Raw genomic sequence first — 18,547 nt, 5'->3', positions numbered from 1 at the left:
GAAATAATGAAAATATGAAGCACCTCTCTGTTGTCAGTTAAACTATCATGCTTCAATCTTTACAGCAGGAATTAATCAGTTTAGCTTTTATGTGTTCTTCATGAACAAAACTGTTATCTGGAGCAAAAAGACAGAGACACCTCCTCCTGCTATCTTTGTGATCATTTTATTTTATACTATGTATGCCATTTCATTTGTTTCCAGTTGAATTAATTGCACTGAGAATGCAGTCTTTCACCAAGCACTAAGATTCTAAAGTTTCTGTTGAACTTTTTATGGAAACAGGAATTTAAAGATGTAATCTTAGATTTTGCTGTCACTTGCTGCAGTATGGTAGTTCTTTTAAACTACTTTTTAAATCCCAGAGGCCTTCTCCAGGTAAAGTAATTTTTGTCACTTTTTTCTGGTTCTGCAATAGTCTTGATTTGTGAAGACATACAGGGTGTTTGAAAAAGAACTCCCTAGTTTTAAGTATAAATTTAATGGGAAAATTAATGTAAATTACATCAATGAGTACATATCATGAAAGAGAATTCCTTCAAGATATTTTTAATAATAGTAGATGTCAACGTGAGATCCCTTTGTTGCTCTGCACACATCGAGATGATATTCCACTTCTTGCCAAGTATTCACCAAATTTTAGGTGTAACTGTCTCAACTGCCATGATGATTCTTTGCCTTATATGACTGATGTCTCTAATTTTTTCACTGTACACAACATTTTTTATGTGGCTCAAAAAGAAAAAGTACAGTCAGGTTAAGTCTGGGCTTTGTGGTGGCCATGGTATTGGGCCAGCCCTGCCTATCCACCTTCCTGTAAAGCAAGTGTCAAGAGCAGCACACACATTGTTACAGCAATGAGGTGGGCTGCCATCTTGTTGGAAAAAACACAAGCCTTTTTTCCTCCTCAATATCGCCCATTTGGGGAGAGACGTACTATGTCAACATTCACAGTAAACATCCCCGTTTGTTTTTTCTACAAAAATGAAAGGACCAATCATACAATCTTCCATCAAACTGCATCAGACATTAACTTTGGGAGAGTCATGTTGATGCTGAATAACTTCATGTGGATGCTCTGCCCCCAAAATTCTGCAGTTATGACAATTAACTGTTCCTCTGTAGTGCACTGCATGCACACCTGGACTGAACTGAGGGAGCAGAGGAACAAAACAGATCTGGTGCCATCTCAAGGTCAAGCAGACCTGCCAACAGCAGGGAAGCCAAACTTCAAGAGTTGATTAATGAAAAACCACAAACTAGAATAGTGTATTTCACTTTGTACAGATTTTGTGAAAATTGTGCCACTCATCATGTTTCGAGCACATGCGACAATGCATTGACTATTGAACACCTCAGAGTCTCAATGATCAAATTCTTGTAGAACAGCCATAAATTGAGTTCTAGAAATAAAGCAAATTATGTACACTATACAGATTTCCCAGTGATGTGGCTTTTTTCTACACTTATTACCACCACAAACATTGTGATGACTGGATTTGGTTTCGAATCAGATTGTTTTATGCGAGTAAATACCTCCATGTCTCCATTTCACTGTAAAGAGGAGTGACATTAACAATATAATCACTGTCTAAAGTTACAGTCTTTCTTTATCAAGATGGGTGTAAATTATGTAAACAGTGCATACATTCAAGTTTTGAGATATTCACTGGGATGATTGAACATCAAGTTCATAATATGACACCAGTTTGATGTAAACAACTCCATCAGTCCAAAAGAACTGATACAGTCACTATTTGAGAAGAATATGTGATATAATCCATACCTACATGCAAGTCATATCCACACTGTCAAAAGATTTCGATAGAAGTATTAAATATGAACTTTGCCAACATGGAATAGTCATATGGTTGTCAACATGGTAACAGTGAGCAGCAGTGTTTCTACACAGAAGTCGACATTGTAAAGATCACCCACAAGCTCAAGAAGTAACTACAGCAGAACCCAGCATATGTGGTTACTCAAGATCCCACACTGGTGTTGCACAAGTGCTAGCTAGTCTGAAACTGAAGACACATATTGTGAACTTGGAAACAACACAATCATTTTGAAAATGGCCAGGTTAGATTTTTCTACATAGTATGTACTATCAAGTATTAACAGTAACTCATTTTATGAAATGTGTGGTGGCTTAGGAAATTAGAAAAGTTTCTGAAAGTATTTTATGCATCCACATTGCAAATATCTTATTTACTGGTACAAGCACAATACCGAAAATTAGACACAAATCTTGATTAACAGCTGACTTAGTTAATAAAAGTATGTCAGTTTGTGTATAAAATCCTGGCCAACAAAAGTGTGATGGCAAAGGTCAGAATCTAACAAGCACTGAGGTATAATTTATAATGAAAAATGCAGCTGGTCACAGACTTTAGTGTTAATTATCTCATAAGTTAATTAGTTTCACATAAATTGAATATGTTACCGAAAAGATGGAATACCAGTTTTTCTAATCATTTGTGTCACTATGCCCCTAAATACATACTATCTCACACAAAAACTGCAAAATTGTATTGTAGTAAAAAGCTCAAAGTTTCATATCTTTTGATTAACAAAGTTTTAAAATAATGAATCCAAATGTGAAAGAGCTTAGTTAAGGTTTTGAAATATTTGAGCACCTACCGCATGTAAATTACTTAGAAAGTATACTCTGGTCAGGCAGAACATTGTGACCACTTACCTAATAGCCGCTATGTCCACATTTGGCATGGGTAACACTGGCAATGCATCGTGGCATGGAAGCAATGAGGCCTTGGTAGGTCACTGGAGGGAGCTGGCACCACATCTGCTCACACAAGGCACGTAATCCCTGTAAATTCTGGGAAGAGGCCCCATGAGCATTCCAGATTTGTTTGATTGGATTCAGACCTGGTGAGCTTGGGGGGGGGGGGGGGGGTAGCATATCAGTTGGAACTTGCTACTGTGTTCCTCAGACCACTCCATCACACTCCTGGCCTTGTGCCCTGGTGCATTATCTTGTTGAAAAATGTCACTGCCATTGGGAAATATGATCGTCATGAAGGGGCGTACATGGTCTGCAACCAAAGTATGCTACTCCTTGGTTGTCATGGTGCCTGGGCCAGTGGATGCCCATGTGAATGTTCCACAGAGCCTAATGGAGCCACTTCCAGCTCATCTCCGTCCTATAGTACAGATATCAAGGAGCTGTTCCTCTGGAAGATGCCAGATTTGTGCCCTCCCATCGGAATGATGAAGAAAGTATCAGGATTCATTAGATCGTGCAATGCTCTGCCACTGTGCCAACATCCACTGCCGATGGTCATGCCCATTTCAGATGTAGTTGCCAATGTCATTATGTTAACATTGGCACATGCTTGGGTCATTGGCTGCAGGAGCCCATCGTTAGGAGTGTTCAGTGCATGGTTGTTTGGACATACTTGTACTATGGCCAGCATTAAAGTCTGATGTTATGTCTGCCTGTCCTGTTTTACTAGTTTGCCAACCTATAATTGTCATCATCTGTAATGAGGGGTGTCACCCAACCCCACGACTTCCGGACACGGTTTCACCATATGTTGAAGACACCACAGCACTCCTTGAATATCACACAAGTCATGCAATTTCTGGAATGCTCAAGCTAAGTCACCAGGCCATCATGATCTGCTCTTGGTCAAACTCAAATAGATTGTGCACCTTTCTCATTCTACACATGGACAGCATGCTCACGGTTATTGCATGTCCCCTGCAAGTGCTTTACTAGCAGTCATTCCTCACCAGGTGATGCTGCTATCACCTGGATGGTTTTTATATTGATAGCATTTCAGTGGTCATATTGTTCTGGCTGATCAGTGTATGTAAACTGAAAAATAAGTAAAGAAAAAAAATTAATTATTAGCACGGGTGCTTCCATCTGGGAGATTCCAGTTTGCTCCCTTTGCCATACACTAAGGCTGTGCATTTTTTGAACTACTATTTAGCACCTGTTGTTTCAGTCAGTAAAGTCCCTTTGCTCACAAAAAATGTGAAAAATTAGTTATCCAGGTACTTAAAACTGTCACAGGAAACAGACACCCTATAATGTCAAGTTAGTAAAATCTCTCCTCTAATAAGAGAGTCTTTCTGCAGATTTGCGTATTTGTTCTAAATTGAAAAATCACAGAAGATTAAGTATTTACATCTAACAGAAAATGTTCACTTTTGATTTGATTTGATTTAGTCTTTTTGAGTTACATAAAGTACAGTGAATGTAGTTTATTATTAACTCTGCCTATAGTTGTACATACATAAATTCACATATTTTCCACAGTTTGTATCTCATGTTGCTATTAAGAAGCATTTGCACTTGTAAATTGCAGAAACGAAAAAAAATATGAACATATATCTAATTTGTTACCAAGAGCTGGCTGTCACTTTAATCTTGTAAATTTTCTGGAACAGTCTCTAAACTAGAATACAATGCATACATTGAAAGAAAGCTTTTTTGGACTCTGTACCCTCCCCATCTGTTATTGCTCATTATGTTGCATTACCCACAAACAGATTTTTCCTGTCAAATACAAACAGATAGATATAAATTTGACAATTCTGAAATACAAGATGTGTGTAACAAGATTGCAGCCTACTTTTGTAAAACTAATGCACGCTGCTGAAGAAAGTTACTGCAGATGTAACAGATAAAGCTAATAATTCTTATATCATTTTGAGTTTTTCAAATTTAATTTTTCGTTTGTAGGTCCATGTTTCAGAAGCTGAAATTGGCAGAGTTTTTGTTGATGATGCTGATGACTGGGATTTTCCTGACAAAAGATTTTTTTGGCATGGGCAGAAGCATAATAAATTCATTCTGGATGAAAGATCTGGTATGATTAAAATGGAACAAGGCATAGATGCAGGAAGGTAAGGAAACATCTTTCCATTATTTGATTCAAAGCAGATGCTCAAAATTAAAAGTAACTTTATTTGAAAGAAGTGATAAATATCTTCTTACTAGTCTCTGTATCAGGTTCCCAAAATACACAAATTAATGAATTATGGTTTGTAAGTATTTTTCACAATTAAAAACATTCAGCATTTAATGGGAAACAGGAAGAGCTAGGACAAAAAAAGGAAGGGTAATATGTTCACATCTAGAATCAATGATAAGCCACTCCAGGTACTGCATCTACATCTACATCTTCATCTACATCCATACTCCGCAAGCCACCTGACAGTGTGTGGCGGAGGGTACCTGGAATACCTCTATCGGTTCTCCCTTCTATTCCAGTCTCCTATTGTTTGTGGAAAGAAGGATTGTCGGTATGCCTCTGTGTGGGCTCTAATCTCTCTGATTTTATCCTCATGGTCTCTTTGCGAGATATACATAGTAAGGAACAATATACTGCTTGACTCCTTGGTGAAGGTATGTTCTCGAAACTTCAACAAAAGCCCGTACTGAGCTACTGAGCGTCTCTCCTGCAGAGTCTTCCACTGGAGTTTATCTATCATCTCCGTAATGCTTTCGCGATTACTAAATAATCCTGTAACGAAGTGTGCTGCTCTCTGTTGGATCTTCTCTACCTCCTCCATCAACCCCATCTGGTTTGGATCCCACACTGCTGAGCAGTATTCAAGCAGTGGGCGAGCAAGCGTACTGTAACCTACTTCCTTTTGTTTTTGGATTGCATTTCCTTAGGATTCTTCCAATGAATCTCAGTCTGGCATCTGCCTTACTGACAATCAACTTTATATGATCATTCCATTTTAAATCACTCCTAATGCGTACTCCCAGATAATTTATGGAATTAACTGTTTCCAGTTGCTGACCTGCTATATTGTAGCTAAATGATAAGGGATCTTTCTCTCTGTGTATTCGCAGCACATTACACTTGTCTACATTGAGATTCAATTGCCATTCCCTGCACTATGCATCAATTTACTGCAGATCCTCCTGCATTTCAGTACAATTTTCTATTGTTACAACCTCTCGATATACCACAGCATCATCTGCAAAAAGCCTCAGTGAACTTCTGATGTCATCCACAAGGTCATTTATGTATATTGTGAATAGCAATGGTCCTACGACACTCCCCTGCGGCACACCTGAAATCACTCTTACTTCGGAGGACTTATGCGTTCTGTTATCTAGGAACTCTTCAATCCAATCACACAATTGGTCTGATAGTTCATATGCTCTTTGTTCATCAAACGACTGTGGGGAACTGTATCAAACACCTTGCGGAAGTCAAGAAACAGGGCATCTATCTGGGAACCCGTGTCTATGGCCCTCTGAGTCTCGTGGACAAATAACGCGAGCTGGGTTTCACACGATCGTCTTTTTCAAAACCCATGCTGATTCCTACAGAGTATATTTCTAGTCTCCAGAAAAGTCATTATTTTTTAACATAATATGTGTTCCAAAATCCTACAACTGATAGACGTTAGAGATATAGGTCTATAGTTGCGCACATCTGTTCGTCGTCCCTTCTTGAAAATGGGGATGACTTGTGCCCTTTTCCAATCCTTTGGAACACTACACTCTTCTAGAGACCTACGGTACACCGCTGCAAGAAGAGGGGCAAGTTCCTTCGCGTACTCTGTGTAAAATCGAACTGGTATCCCATCTGGTCCAGCGGCCTTTCCTCTTTTGAGCGATTTTAATTGTTTCTCTATCCCTCTGTCGTCTATTTCGATATCTACCATTTTGTCATCTGTGCAACAATCTAGAGAAGGAACTACAGTGCAGTCTTCCTCTGTGAAACAGCTTTGGAAAAAGTCATTTAGTATTTCGGCCTTTAGTCTGTCATCCTCTGTTTCAGTACCATTTTGGTCACAGAGTGTCTGGACATTTTGTTTTGATCCACCTACCGCTTTGACATAAGACCAAAATTTCTTACGATTTTCTGCCAAGTCTGTTCGAATTCATTGAATGCCTCTCGCAAAGCCCTCCTCACACTACATTTTGCTTCATGTAATTTTTGTTTGTCTCCAAGGCTTTGGCTATGTTTATGTTTGCTGTGAAGTTTCCTTTGCTTCTGCAGCAGTTTTCTAACTCGGTTGTTGTACCATGGTGGCTCTTTTCCATCTCTTACAATCTTGCTTAGCACATACTCATCCAATGCATATTGTACAATGGTTTTAACTTTTTCCACTGATCCTCAACACTATCTGTACTTGAGACAAAACTTTTGTATTGAGCCATTAATATTTCTATTTACAGCTGAAATCATCAATGCAGTAACTGCTTTATGATCGCTGATTCCCTGTTCTGCGTTAACTGTTTCAAATAGTTTGGGTCTGTTTGTTACCAGAAGGTCTAATATGTTATCGCCACGAGTCGGTTCTCTGTTTAACTGCTCAAGGTAGTTTACAGGTAAAGCACTTTAAAAAATTTCACTGGATTCTTTGTCCCTGCCACCTGTTATGAATGTTAGAGTCTCCCAGTCTATATCCGGCAAATTAAAATCTCCCACTCAGGGAATATTCAACCCACAATAAGGGATTCCAAAGTAACAACATACTAATACATGAAAATCTGCGTCCTGAAATTCTGACATTGATGATGAGATGCCACATATAAGAACATTTGTTGACTGTAACTGTAATCTCATAGATCTGTTTTCAGTTGCTGCCCACATTTGGCCAATGGGTTCCAAATGAATGGATTATACTTGGCAAATTGTAAAACAAAAATAAATCACATAAAAAATGAATTATAGTTTTACCTAACAGAATTATGTATTCATGGTATTCCTGAGGACTCAATTTTTGGCCCTTTTATTTCTTTGTGTGTGTGTGTGTGTGTGTGTGTGTGTGTGTGTGTGTGTGTGTTTGTGTGTGTTGTTACATTTTAGAAGTGTCCATAATCTGCATAATGTATTGGCCTACTGACTAAAGAAGAAAATACTGCAGATACTACTGTCTCTGCTAAAGATCTGCTGAAGCAGTGTATGAGTAGAATGCCACAAACAGACTAATTGTAGGTCTTCAAAAGACATAATCTATGCACTTCCATATAGAACAGAATTAAAATGCAGCAGAGCCACCAACATGCTCAGATACTGGTAGTCAAATAATAAGTACTTGTATTTCTTCCATTCATATTCAACAAAATCTTGAAAGACCCTCTCATATCATGTTCCTAAATTTGAAACAATTTAAAATGACTTATACAGTAGGCCTAAGTATCATTTGCAATGTTATGGTGCTGAAATAGTTAGGGTCATATAATAAATAATAACAATAATAATAATATTTACTCAACATCAAATAATCAAATACAATCCCTAGAAATAATACAGTTTCAGGACATCATACAGATTATTCTTCTGAATGCGTCGGTTTATAAATTACAAATTAAAGATTTGTTTGTATTAATAAATTTTACATTTTGATGCATTTTACATTTGGTAGTATACAATCACAATTTTACAAATATTGTTGTTATCAACATTATATTAGTTGTAGGTTACTTAAGACTATGAGCTTGAAATACTTATGAAGCACTTTTCATACAAATGTAATACTCATCTAGGGAATAAAAAGGGTTTTCAATTACAATTCTTTTTAGCTGATCTTTTAATTTGTTAGTAGGAAGGGTTGTGAGACTTTTTGGTAGGGCATTGGCTACTTTGATCATGTGCATTGTTGATAAGGTTACAAAGTCCTATATTGGAGAAATGCTCCTTGGAGTATAACAGCTTTCAGGAATGAAAAAAAGAAAAAGGAAACCATGCATGCACACACACACTTAGGCAACTAGAAATTATAAATTATTCAGAGCTTTTTTAAAGAACTAAAAATCTTTGCCCTTTATTGAATGTATATACTCTCAGTGATTATGCACGTAGGAGACATATACTGAAAAAGAATTATTTTTCTCTTAATAAAATTCTATGTGCTTACTAAATTGAGATTAAACAGTGACATAGACTTAAGCCATGTATGTAAGTGAATGTAGGGCATATATCATGTAGAAACAAAACTGTAGAATGTAATAAACATGAAACAGTACTTCGCAGAATAAGAATTTTCCAATAAGATTTTGCAGTTTGATGTATCAGGATTCTAATCCGTAAAGACAAAGATTTGAGTTTAAATCCCAGCCCACTGCTCAGTTTTTATTTGTTATGAGAATTCAATTCAGTGCATGTTCTGATTCAGGTGGAAAGTTTAGGTGTGGTATAATGAATATATCCTATTTCTCAACAGGTATGCTTTGCAGTTCAAAGTTTATGACCAACACCATGGCCAAGTTGATGTATTAGCCAATGTCACAGTTATTGTAAGAGATATTTCCCATAATGCTATTGCCAATTCAGGTTCCATCAGACTGTCTGGCCTGTCAGATGAGGATTTCATCAGTAAAAGCTACAGCAAGGTAAGTGGAGTTCTTAAAGTGTTTTTACATGCCTGAGTACCCATCGAAGTAGCTATAGTTTTCAACAGTGGTATTTCTGTTGTTCAAGTCATCCAGAATTCACTGCTACACTTACTTTTCCATTATCAGTGTATGTTTTGGAACTCCAGGAGCGGAAAGACTTACCTCCGCTAATTTCAAGTTGCAGCCCCTCATACCTCACCTGTCATTCAACAACATCTTTGCCTCTGTACTTCCGCCTCAACTGACATCTCTGCCCAAATTCTTTGACTTTAACACTTTGTTACAGGAAATGTTCAAAATGTCCTCCATTTGCAAGGATACATGCATCCACCCTCCGTCGCATGGAATCCCTGATGCGCTGATGCAGCCCTGGAGAATGGCATATTGTATCACAGCCGTCCATGATACGAGCTCGAAGAGTCTCTACATTTGGTACAGGCATTGCGTAGACAAGAGCTTTCAAATGCCCCCATAAATGAAAGTCTAGAGGGTTGAGGTCAGGAGAGCGTGGAGGCCATGGAATTGGTCCGCCTCTACCGATCCAATGGTCACCGAATCTGTTGTTGAGAAGCATACGAACACTTCGACTGAAATGTGCAGGAGCTCCATCGTGCATGAACCACATGTTGTGTCATACTTGTAAAGGCACATGTTCTAGCAGCACAGGTAGAGTATCCCGTATGAAATCATGATAATGTGCTCCATTGAGCGTAGATGGAAGAACATGGGGCCCAATCAGACATCACCAATAATGCCTGCCCAAATATTCACAGAAAATCTGTGTTGATGACGTGATTGCACAATTGCATGTGGATTCTCGTCAGCCCACACATGTTGATTGTGAAAATTTACAATTTGATCACGTTGGAATGAAGCCTCATCCGTAAAGAGAACATTTGCACTGAAATGAGGATTGACACATTGTTGGATGAACCATTTGCAGAAGTGTACCTGTGGAGGCCAATCAGCTGCTGATAGTGCCTGCACACGCTGTACATGGTACGGAAACAACTGGTTCTCCCATAGCACTCTCCATACAGTGACGTGGTCAACATTACTTTGTACAGCAGCAACTTCTCTGATGCTGACATTAGGGTTATCGTCAACTGCACGAAGAATTGCCTCGTCCATTGCTGGTGTCCTCGTCATTCTAGGTCTTCCCCAGTCACGAGTCGTAGGCTGGAATGTACATACTGACGAAACTAAAATGAGCTCTAACATGGAAATTAAGCATTTCCGGACACATGTCCACATAACATCTTTTCTTTATTTGTGTGTGAGGAATGTTTCCTGAAAGTTTGGCCATACCTTTTTGTAACACCCTCTCTCTCTCTCTCTCTCTCTCTCTCTCTCTCTCTCTCTATATATGGAATGTTTCCTTCTATTATAACCATATATATATATATATATATATATATATATATATATATATATATATATATATGATGAGACTTACCAAACAAAAGCGCTGGCAGGTCGATAGACACACAAACAAACACAAACATACACACAAAAATCTAGCTTTCGCAACCAACGGTTGCCTCGTCAGGAAAGAGGGAAGGAGAAGGGAAGACAAAAGGATATGGGTTTTAAGGGAGAGGGTAAGGAGTCATTCCAATCCCGGGAGCGGAAAGACTTACCTTAGGGGGAAAAAAGGACAGGTAACACTCGCACACACACACATATCCATCCGCATATACACAGACACAAGCAGACATTTGTAAAGGCCTTTACAAATGTCTGCTTGTGTCTGTGTATATGCGGATGGATATGTGTGTGTGTGCGAGTGTTACCTGTCCTTTTTTCCCCCTAAGGTAAGTCTTTCCGCTCCCGGGATTGGAATGACTCCTTACCCTCTCCCTAAAACCCATATCCTTTTGTCTTCCCTTCTCCTTCCCTCTTTCCTGACGAGGCAACCGTTGGTTGCGAAAGCTAGATTTTTGTGTGTATGTTTGTGTTTGTTTGTGTGTCTATCGACCTGCCAGCGCTTTTGTTTGGTAAGTCTCATCATCTTCTTTTTAAATAAATATATTTTTCCCACGTGGAATGTTTCCCTCTATTATATATATATATATATATATATATATATATATATATATATACCTAAAAACAAAGATGCTGTAACTTACCAAACGAAAGCGTTGGTATGTTGATAGAGACACTAACAAACGCAAACACACACACAAAATACAAGCTTTTGCAAGAGGGAAGGAGAGGAAAGACGAAAGGATGTGGGTTTTAAGGGAGAGGGTAAGGAGTCATTCCAATCCCGGGAGCGGAAAGACTTACCTTAGGGGGTAAAAAGGACAGGTATACACTCGCACACACACACACACACATATCCATCTGCACATATACAGACACAAGCAGACATATGTAAAGGCAAGGAGTTTGGGCAGAGATGTCAGTTGAGGCGGAAGTACAGATGCAAAGATGTTGTTGAATGATAGGTGAGGTATGAGCGGCGGCAACTTAAAATTAGCGGAGGTCGAGGCATGGTGGGTAATGGGAAGAGAGGATATATTGAAGGGCGAGTTCACATCTCCGGAGTTCTGATAGGTTGGTGTTGGTGGGAAGTATCCAGATGACCCGGACACTCTGCCAAGATGTGCTGGCCGTGCACCAAGGCATGTTTAGCCACAGGGTGATCCTCATTACCAACAAACACTGTCTGCCTGTGTCCGTTCATGCGGATGGACAGTTTGTTGCTGGTCATTCCCACATAGAAAGCTTCACAGTGTAGACAGGTCAGTGGGTAAATCACGTGGGTGCTTTCACACGTGGCTCTGCCTTTGATCGTGTACACCTTCCGGGTTACAGGACAGGACAGGACAGGACAGGACAGGAATGAATGTGGTGGGATGGTGCATGGGACAGGTTTTACACCGGGGGCAGTTACAAGTGTAGGAGCCAGAGGGTAAGGAAGGTGGTTTGGGGATTTCATAGGGATGAACCAAGAGGTTATGAAGGTTAGGTGGATGGCAGAAAGACACTCTTGGTGGAGTGGGGAGGATTTCATGAAGGATGGATCTCATTTCAGGGCAGGATTTAAGGAAGTTGTATCCCTGCTGGAGAGCCACATTCAGAGTCTGATCCAGTCCCGGAAAGTATCCTGTCACAAGTGGGGCACTTTTGGGGTTCTTCTGTGGGAGGTTCTTGGTTTGAGGGGATGAGGAAGTGGCTCTGGTTATTTGCTTCTGTACCAGGTCAGGAGGATAGTTGCGGGATGCAAAATCTGTTTTCAGGTTGTTGGTCTTCGTGGCAAACAAGTCTGCTCCAGTCCTGAATCCCTGAACCATTACACCAACAACCTGCAGGAATGAAGGATACATTTCGGGCAGAGTTCCCATCTGCACTGTTCAGAAAATCTGGTATTCATACAAGGAGCTGTGAAGCAGCCATTAAAGCTGAACGCACTGTGTTCCATGGCATGCTCTAAAACTAGCAACAGTTTGGTGGTAGCCATTCATGCAAACAGATAGCTTGTTAGAGGTCATGCCCATGTAGAATGCTGTACAGCAGTAACTAAGTTGGTAAATTATATTGGTGCTTTTGCAGGCAGTTCTGCCTCTGATAGGGTGGAAACGCCAGTGGCAGGACTGAAATAGGTAATAGTGGGAGGATGTATGGGACAGGTTCGGCACATAGGTCTTTTAAAGGGGCCTGATACGTGAGGAAAGGATTTGGAAGTGATGGTGGAATTGGAATGAATGAGGATATTGGATAGGTGGTTGGCAGAATATCTCTGTGGGAGAGATGAGAAAATAATTTATCATGTCAAGGCACAATGTGAGGTAGTCGAAACCATGGTGGAGAATGTGATTCATTTGCTCCAGTCCTGGGTGGTACTGAGTCATGGGTGGAGCACTCCTCTCTGGACAGTTACTTGGTAAGTGAAGTGTGGTTGACGATTGGGTGCACAAGGTGCAGGAGATCTGTTCCTGGGCAAGGTGTGGAGTGTATTTCAGTTTGCAAAGGCATATTTGGAGAGAAACTGCTCATCACTACAGATGCACTGATCACAGCGTCTAGGATGTGTGAAAGGGGCTTCCTGATAGCAAATGTGCGGCAGATGTCAAAATGGAGGTATTGTTGGTAGTTGGTGTGTTTGATGAGGACAGAGGTACTAATGGAGCCATCCATGAGATGGAGGTTCTAACCAATATATTATATGTGCTCAGTGATACTTCTCTAGGCCTTGAGAAGAAATATGAGGCAGAGGTTAGAACTGTTCATACAGGGTGTCCAGCAAAGGAGTCCCTGATTTCAAAATTAAATATCACAAAAAATATCATTAGATGAATGCAACAAAATATATATTTATTGTGAAAAGTGTAAGAATTTTATATAAAAGTTGTATAGAAGTTTTGAAATAGTTCAAAAACCTGCTAACAGAGGGCAATGTAGTTGCAATATGTATTGCCTATAAATAGTGTGCCACAGCTCAGAGCAATCAGTTGCACCGTTGAAACATGGAAGGAGGTTAGCGTACCAAAGGAAGAGGTTGAAATCATGTATTCCATTGCACAACATGTTTTTCTGTTACTGGAATACCACAAGTTAGAACACATTCCTACAGCAACAAGTCACAGTTTTCAAACATGATTTGATGTGGACAGGCAGTGTGGCTGATAATCTAGCCGGGAAACTGTAGCCAATCCTGAAAATGTTGCCATGGTTTCTGGAATTATTCAGCAAAATCCAAGAAAATCTGTCTGAAGAAATGCAGCAGGAGAGACTGGTTTGAACATTCCAGCACACAGAAAGTACTGAGACAGAGCCTAGATGTTTTTCTGTTCAAAATTCAAAGCCAGTAGGCCATACCTGTATGAGTTGTGCAACAGAGAGCTGACTTTGCCAACCAGATTCGTACAGTGACTGATAATGAAGGATTTGATCTTGGCTACACCTGGTTCTAAAATAAAGCACACTTTCACCTGAAGGGCATCATAAATAAACAAAACTGGTAGTATGGGGTACCAAAACTCCCCATTTGTATGAAGTGAAACCACTATATTACAGTTTGGGTTGCAATATGCAACAGAGCCATCATTGGCCCATTTTTTGTGCGAGATATGATCAATAGTGAATGTTACATCAGAATTTTGGAACAATTTGTCACCACACAGATAGTGCTGGAAAATTGACCAGGCAAGATGGGGCCAAATCACATCACACCAAACAGGTGGTTCACTTCCCTGATGGCTACTTTGGGAATAGAGTCATTGCAATGGATTATTGCAAATTTACTGGTGCAGAAATGGACTGGCTTCCTTATTCACCCCATCTGACTCCTTGTGACAACTTATTGCGGGGCACATTGGAAAACACTGTCTACTGGAAGCCACCATGTAATTTGAAATTTATGTTGAAGGAAATAATTTTTTATCTGGCTTCTGGTCACTGTGCAATCATTGCTCGTCTTCATTGTTAGCACAGTGTATCCAGTAGTATGATCTTGCTTGTAAAACAGATTTCAGATTTTCAGTTTTTTCAATATACATAGTTAAGAACATTTTCTACTCTTTTCCGCATTTTATTACTTCTTTGGTAGCACATCAAGTTAACACATGTTCCAAAATGCATCATACACCAACAAATACTATTATTGCAAAAACATGTCTGACTTGTTCTTACTTCTCCACACCAAGACAACTAACTCCTAAGTACATGACAAAGATAGCAATTACACCATGACGAAAAGCAGTTCATACATATTTCACTTATTTTTAGTTTAGTATTTTAAATTGTCTCAATAATCAATATTAATACTGCTAATTATAATATTAGTAGTAGTTATTATTATTATTATTATTATTATTATTATTATTATTATTATATTCAGTGTACCCCATTACACAAATATACAAAGTAAGTATGACAACTTAAAATTCCATAATTCAAGTAAAAATAATTTTTACATATACATTTTATATTGGTACATATGTTGCATTAATAATATCTGAGTTATAAATATAGATTTACAAATGGGTTGTTGCACAGGAAGTTTTATTGTATCATGATGTAAATTAAGTAAGTGTTTCACTTTCTTTACTAAATAGTGAGATTGTATCACTGACCAGTTTCATTAAAAGGTGGACAGTTTCAAATAATGGCAGGAGTAAATGTAATCACTCACCATACTGCTGTGACACTGAAAGGTCAATAGCCACATAAACCATACTGGTAACTTTGCTTGAGAGCTTTGACACCTTCTCTACCAACTGCTTCACCTGGCCCTCCTAGCCCTGTGTACTACTCTTTGGGAGGTCGGCCTCCACCTCTGTAATGGCTCCATAACATCCTCTGCCTCAAAAAGGATACCAACTATCAACAGAACTAATTTATCTAATATTTCTTTCTGAAGTATACACATATGGTCAGATTTCTCTCATTACATTTAATTCCAAACAAGTAGTGGTGACAATACTGTGAAAAGGATAGATTGTTACTCACCTTATAGAGGAGATGTTGAGTTTCAGCCAGGCACAGAAGAAAGACTGCTAAACGGGTGAGCTTTTGGCCAAAAGGCCTTCTTCTAAAGTAGACAACACACACATATTCACATAAGCACAACTCACAGACACGTGACTACCGTCTCTTGCCACTGAGGATGAACTGCGAGCAACTGCACATGATGGGAGGTGCAATCTGAGTGGTGGTAAGGAGGAGGCTAGGATGGGGAGGGGGAGGGGTAGCAGCATAAGGCATGGGGGACTGTAAACCGCTGCCTATGGGAGTTGAAGAGTGGAACATACAGTGGGAAGGGGGGGGGGAGACGTGGTGGGGAGGGGGGGGACAAAATAATGGAATGGAATGGAAACTGATTAATAATTGTTGCTTGAATAATTAAAAAGAGCTTAATTGGAAAGAATAAGTGAAAGAAATTGGAAGGTACACATATCCTGGGTGAACTTTAACTGGCACTAATATCAACAGACCTTCTGTGTCAATACATTTAAGATCAATATTCATCATTTAAATTTGTGTACTTCTTCTCGCTGTCTCCATTGTGCATAGAGCTGAGTTACCGGATCACCCCTTCGCTGCTCACGCAAATTCCTCTTGTCTGCTTTGATCCTCTTGGTGCAGAATTCTCGGCCTGGGCGAAATGATGAACACATGGGGTTATTTATATAAATATAAACTTGGTCTCCTTAATAACTTTTATAACACTTAATGTATGCTTGGAATACACATTTTTGAACAATACTGGCATGGCAGAACTCTTCATATGTCTGCCCGCTGTCACTTATTGAGACAAACAGGTGAAGATACAGAAATTAATCAAATGAAGAGCACATCTCTATTCTTCTCTTTATGAAAACATTATCTTTGCAATAACTTATTACTTTACCATTGGCTTTATAGACAAAATAATACGATCCATTACAGTTACCTCCCACTGTGCACTGACGTCATACAGTAGTGTGCAGTGTCTGAGCTTATTTCTCTTTTTGATGGTTGATAATCCAAGCCAGTATGGGCATAGTCTGTATTTTCAACCATTATTGTTATCTTGTATGATTATCAATTTGTACTGGCATGTCAACTTCTTTTAAGTTTTCTCCCCCAATAAAGTGCTTGTTGTAACCGCACAGCCCCATTGTTGTCAGTCAGTATCTGCCCAGTGTTTAGCTTGGGAAGCATGTACACACAGCTGCATGTCTGTTATCATCCTAGTTCATGCTCACACACATTCAGTATGAGGCCGAGAGTATCCATATCATGCATTTACAGTAGCTTTCATTGCAGCTCGTGTTCAGCAGCGTGATCCTTTGTGAAATCTTCGATACGGTGACAACTGGTTTCCATATCAGTGGCCTGAGGAATTTATTTCACCTTGTTGCTCTCACTTATTCAGTGGGGACACCAGCTGTATATCCACTTTTACGACATTATCGAGCACAGAAAATTCATGTTTTTATGACATTGTCGAGCACAGAAAATTCATGTTACACAAAAAATTGCCATCTCCAGTTTACCACATGCACAACCATGGATATCCCATGCACACTTAACACTTTGCAGCCAGGTTTCATATGTTTCTGCACTTTGTTTTTGAGCATCTTTCATACAGTTGTGTTACATAAAGTTTCTGTTATGTCCTTTCCACATACCATATACATAACATAAAAAAAAATACAAATACATCTACAAAACACACATATCCTATTCATTTGCTGACATGCCATTATCATTGCTTCTATACATTATAGTCTGCTTGTCATTTTGTTTTAGTACATTTTGTTAAATTACAATTTCATTACATTGTTCAATTCCAGTTATATGGGTACACTTTTTACTCTCATATGATTTTACATTCTTTACATAACATTCATACAATAATAGATTGTGTTTTCCTATATGGCATAAATTGAATACATTTCATTTCAATTTACAGTGACTTCTTGTTGGAGCATATTTATCAATTCCAAAGAATTAAAGAAGTAAACAATAGTCGCTAAAATAGACACTACACGCTGCTCAAATAACTACACATGGCCCCACCTCTCTAGCATTCTCCAGCAAGGATCTACATACTACAGGGTTGGGCAGATTCTGCTGAAAGGCATTTATGTGCTCAGTTGCGTATTGTTACAAAACTTAACTGTGATAGCAAGAACAAAATAGTTCATTGTTTATAAACACAATGCAAATCTGATGTACCAATCATATCAAATACTTATTCAGTGTTTAAAAGTGCAGCTCAGTATTTACTTGTGATGTTCATTGTGTAAAGGATAACCATTTCATGTGCTGAGGTATACAGTGTTTTATCATCAATACTATATGCTATGTACAGTGAGCGTAAAACAGTGTTTACATAAGTAACAAACATGCATAAAAATTTCAATGTAATCCAGGTGTTTGACACTTTCATGGATAGTCAATGCTCACAATAGTTTGGATTCGACCCCTGGATTATTTGGTAGTGTTCAACTTTAGTTCAGCATTGTGATACATGACATACTGCAACTGTTTTCCTCTTCACATACTTTCACACTATCACATTCATACCTAACCTTAACTTACAACTATATTTATCTTGTGTTGCAGTCATTTCTTATTTTTATTTGGTACCTAACACTGTACAGGCATTTATCGTTCTTCACTGTAGGATGTGTCAATGCATCATACTGTGGAAGAAAAAAAATTACTATTTACTTAAAATTAAATCTTCGTAATTAAGTGTATAGTGGCTTG

The 18,547-nt window shown here is 38.9% G+C and overlaps 1 protein-coding gene across 1 annotated transcript in view; it reads left to right on the top strand.

Annotated features, from left to right (window-relative positions):
• Positions 1-18,547, top strand: part of LOC126092710 (neural-cadherin-like) — a 278,129-nt gene that overhangs the window by 164,246 nt on the left and 95,336 nt on the right. The window contains exons 11-12 of the mRNA XM_049908433.1: positions 4,715-4,878; positions 9,169-9,320. Coding sequence (XP_049764390.1) covers positions 4,715-4,878; positions 9,169-9,320 — 316 coding nt within the window. The remainder of the gene's footprint in view (positions 1-4,714; positions 4,879-9,168; positions 9,321-18,547) is intronic.

The sequence above is a fragment of the Schistocerca cancellata genome, chromosome 7 (assembly GCF_023864275.1).
Source record: "Schistocerca cancellata isolate TAMUIC-IGC-003103 chromosome 7, iqSchCanc2.1, whole genome shotgun sequence".
NCBI lineage: Eukaryota > Metazoa > Arthropoda > Insecta > Orthoptera > Acrididae > Schistocerca > Schistocerca cancellata.
Note: the sequence above shows the minus strand (reverse complement) of the source record. Positions and strands in the feature narration are given on the sequence as shown.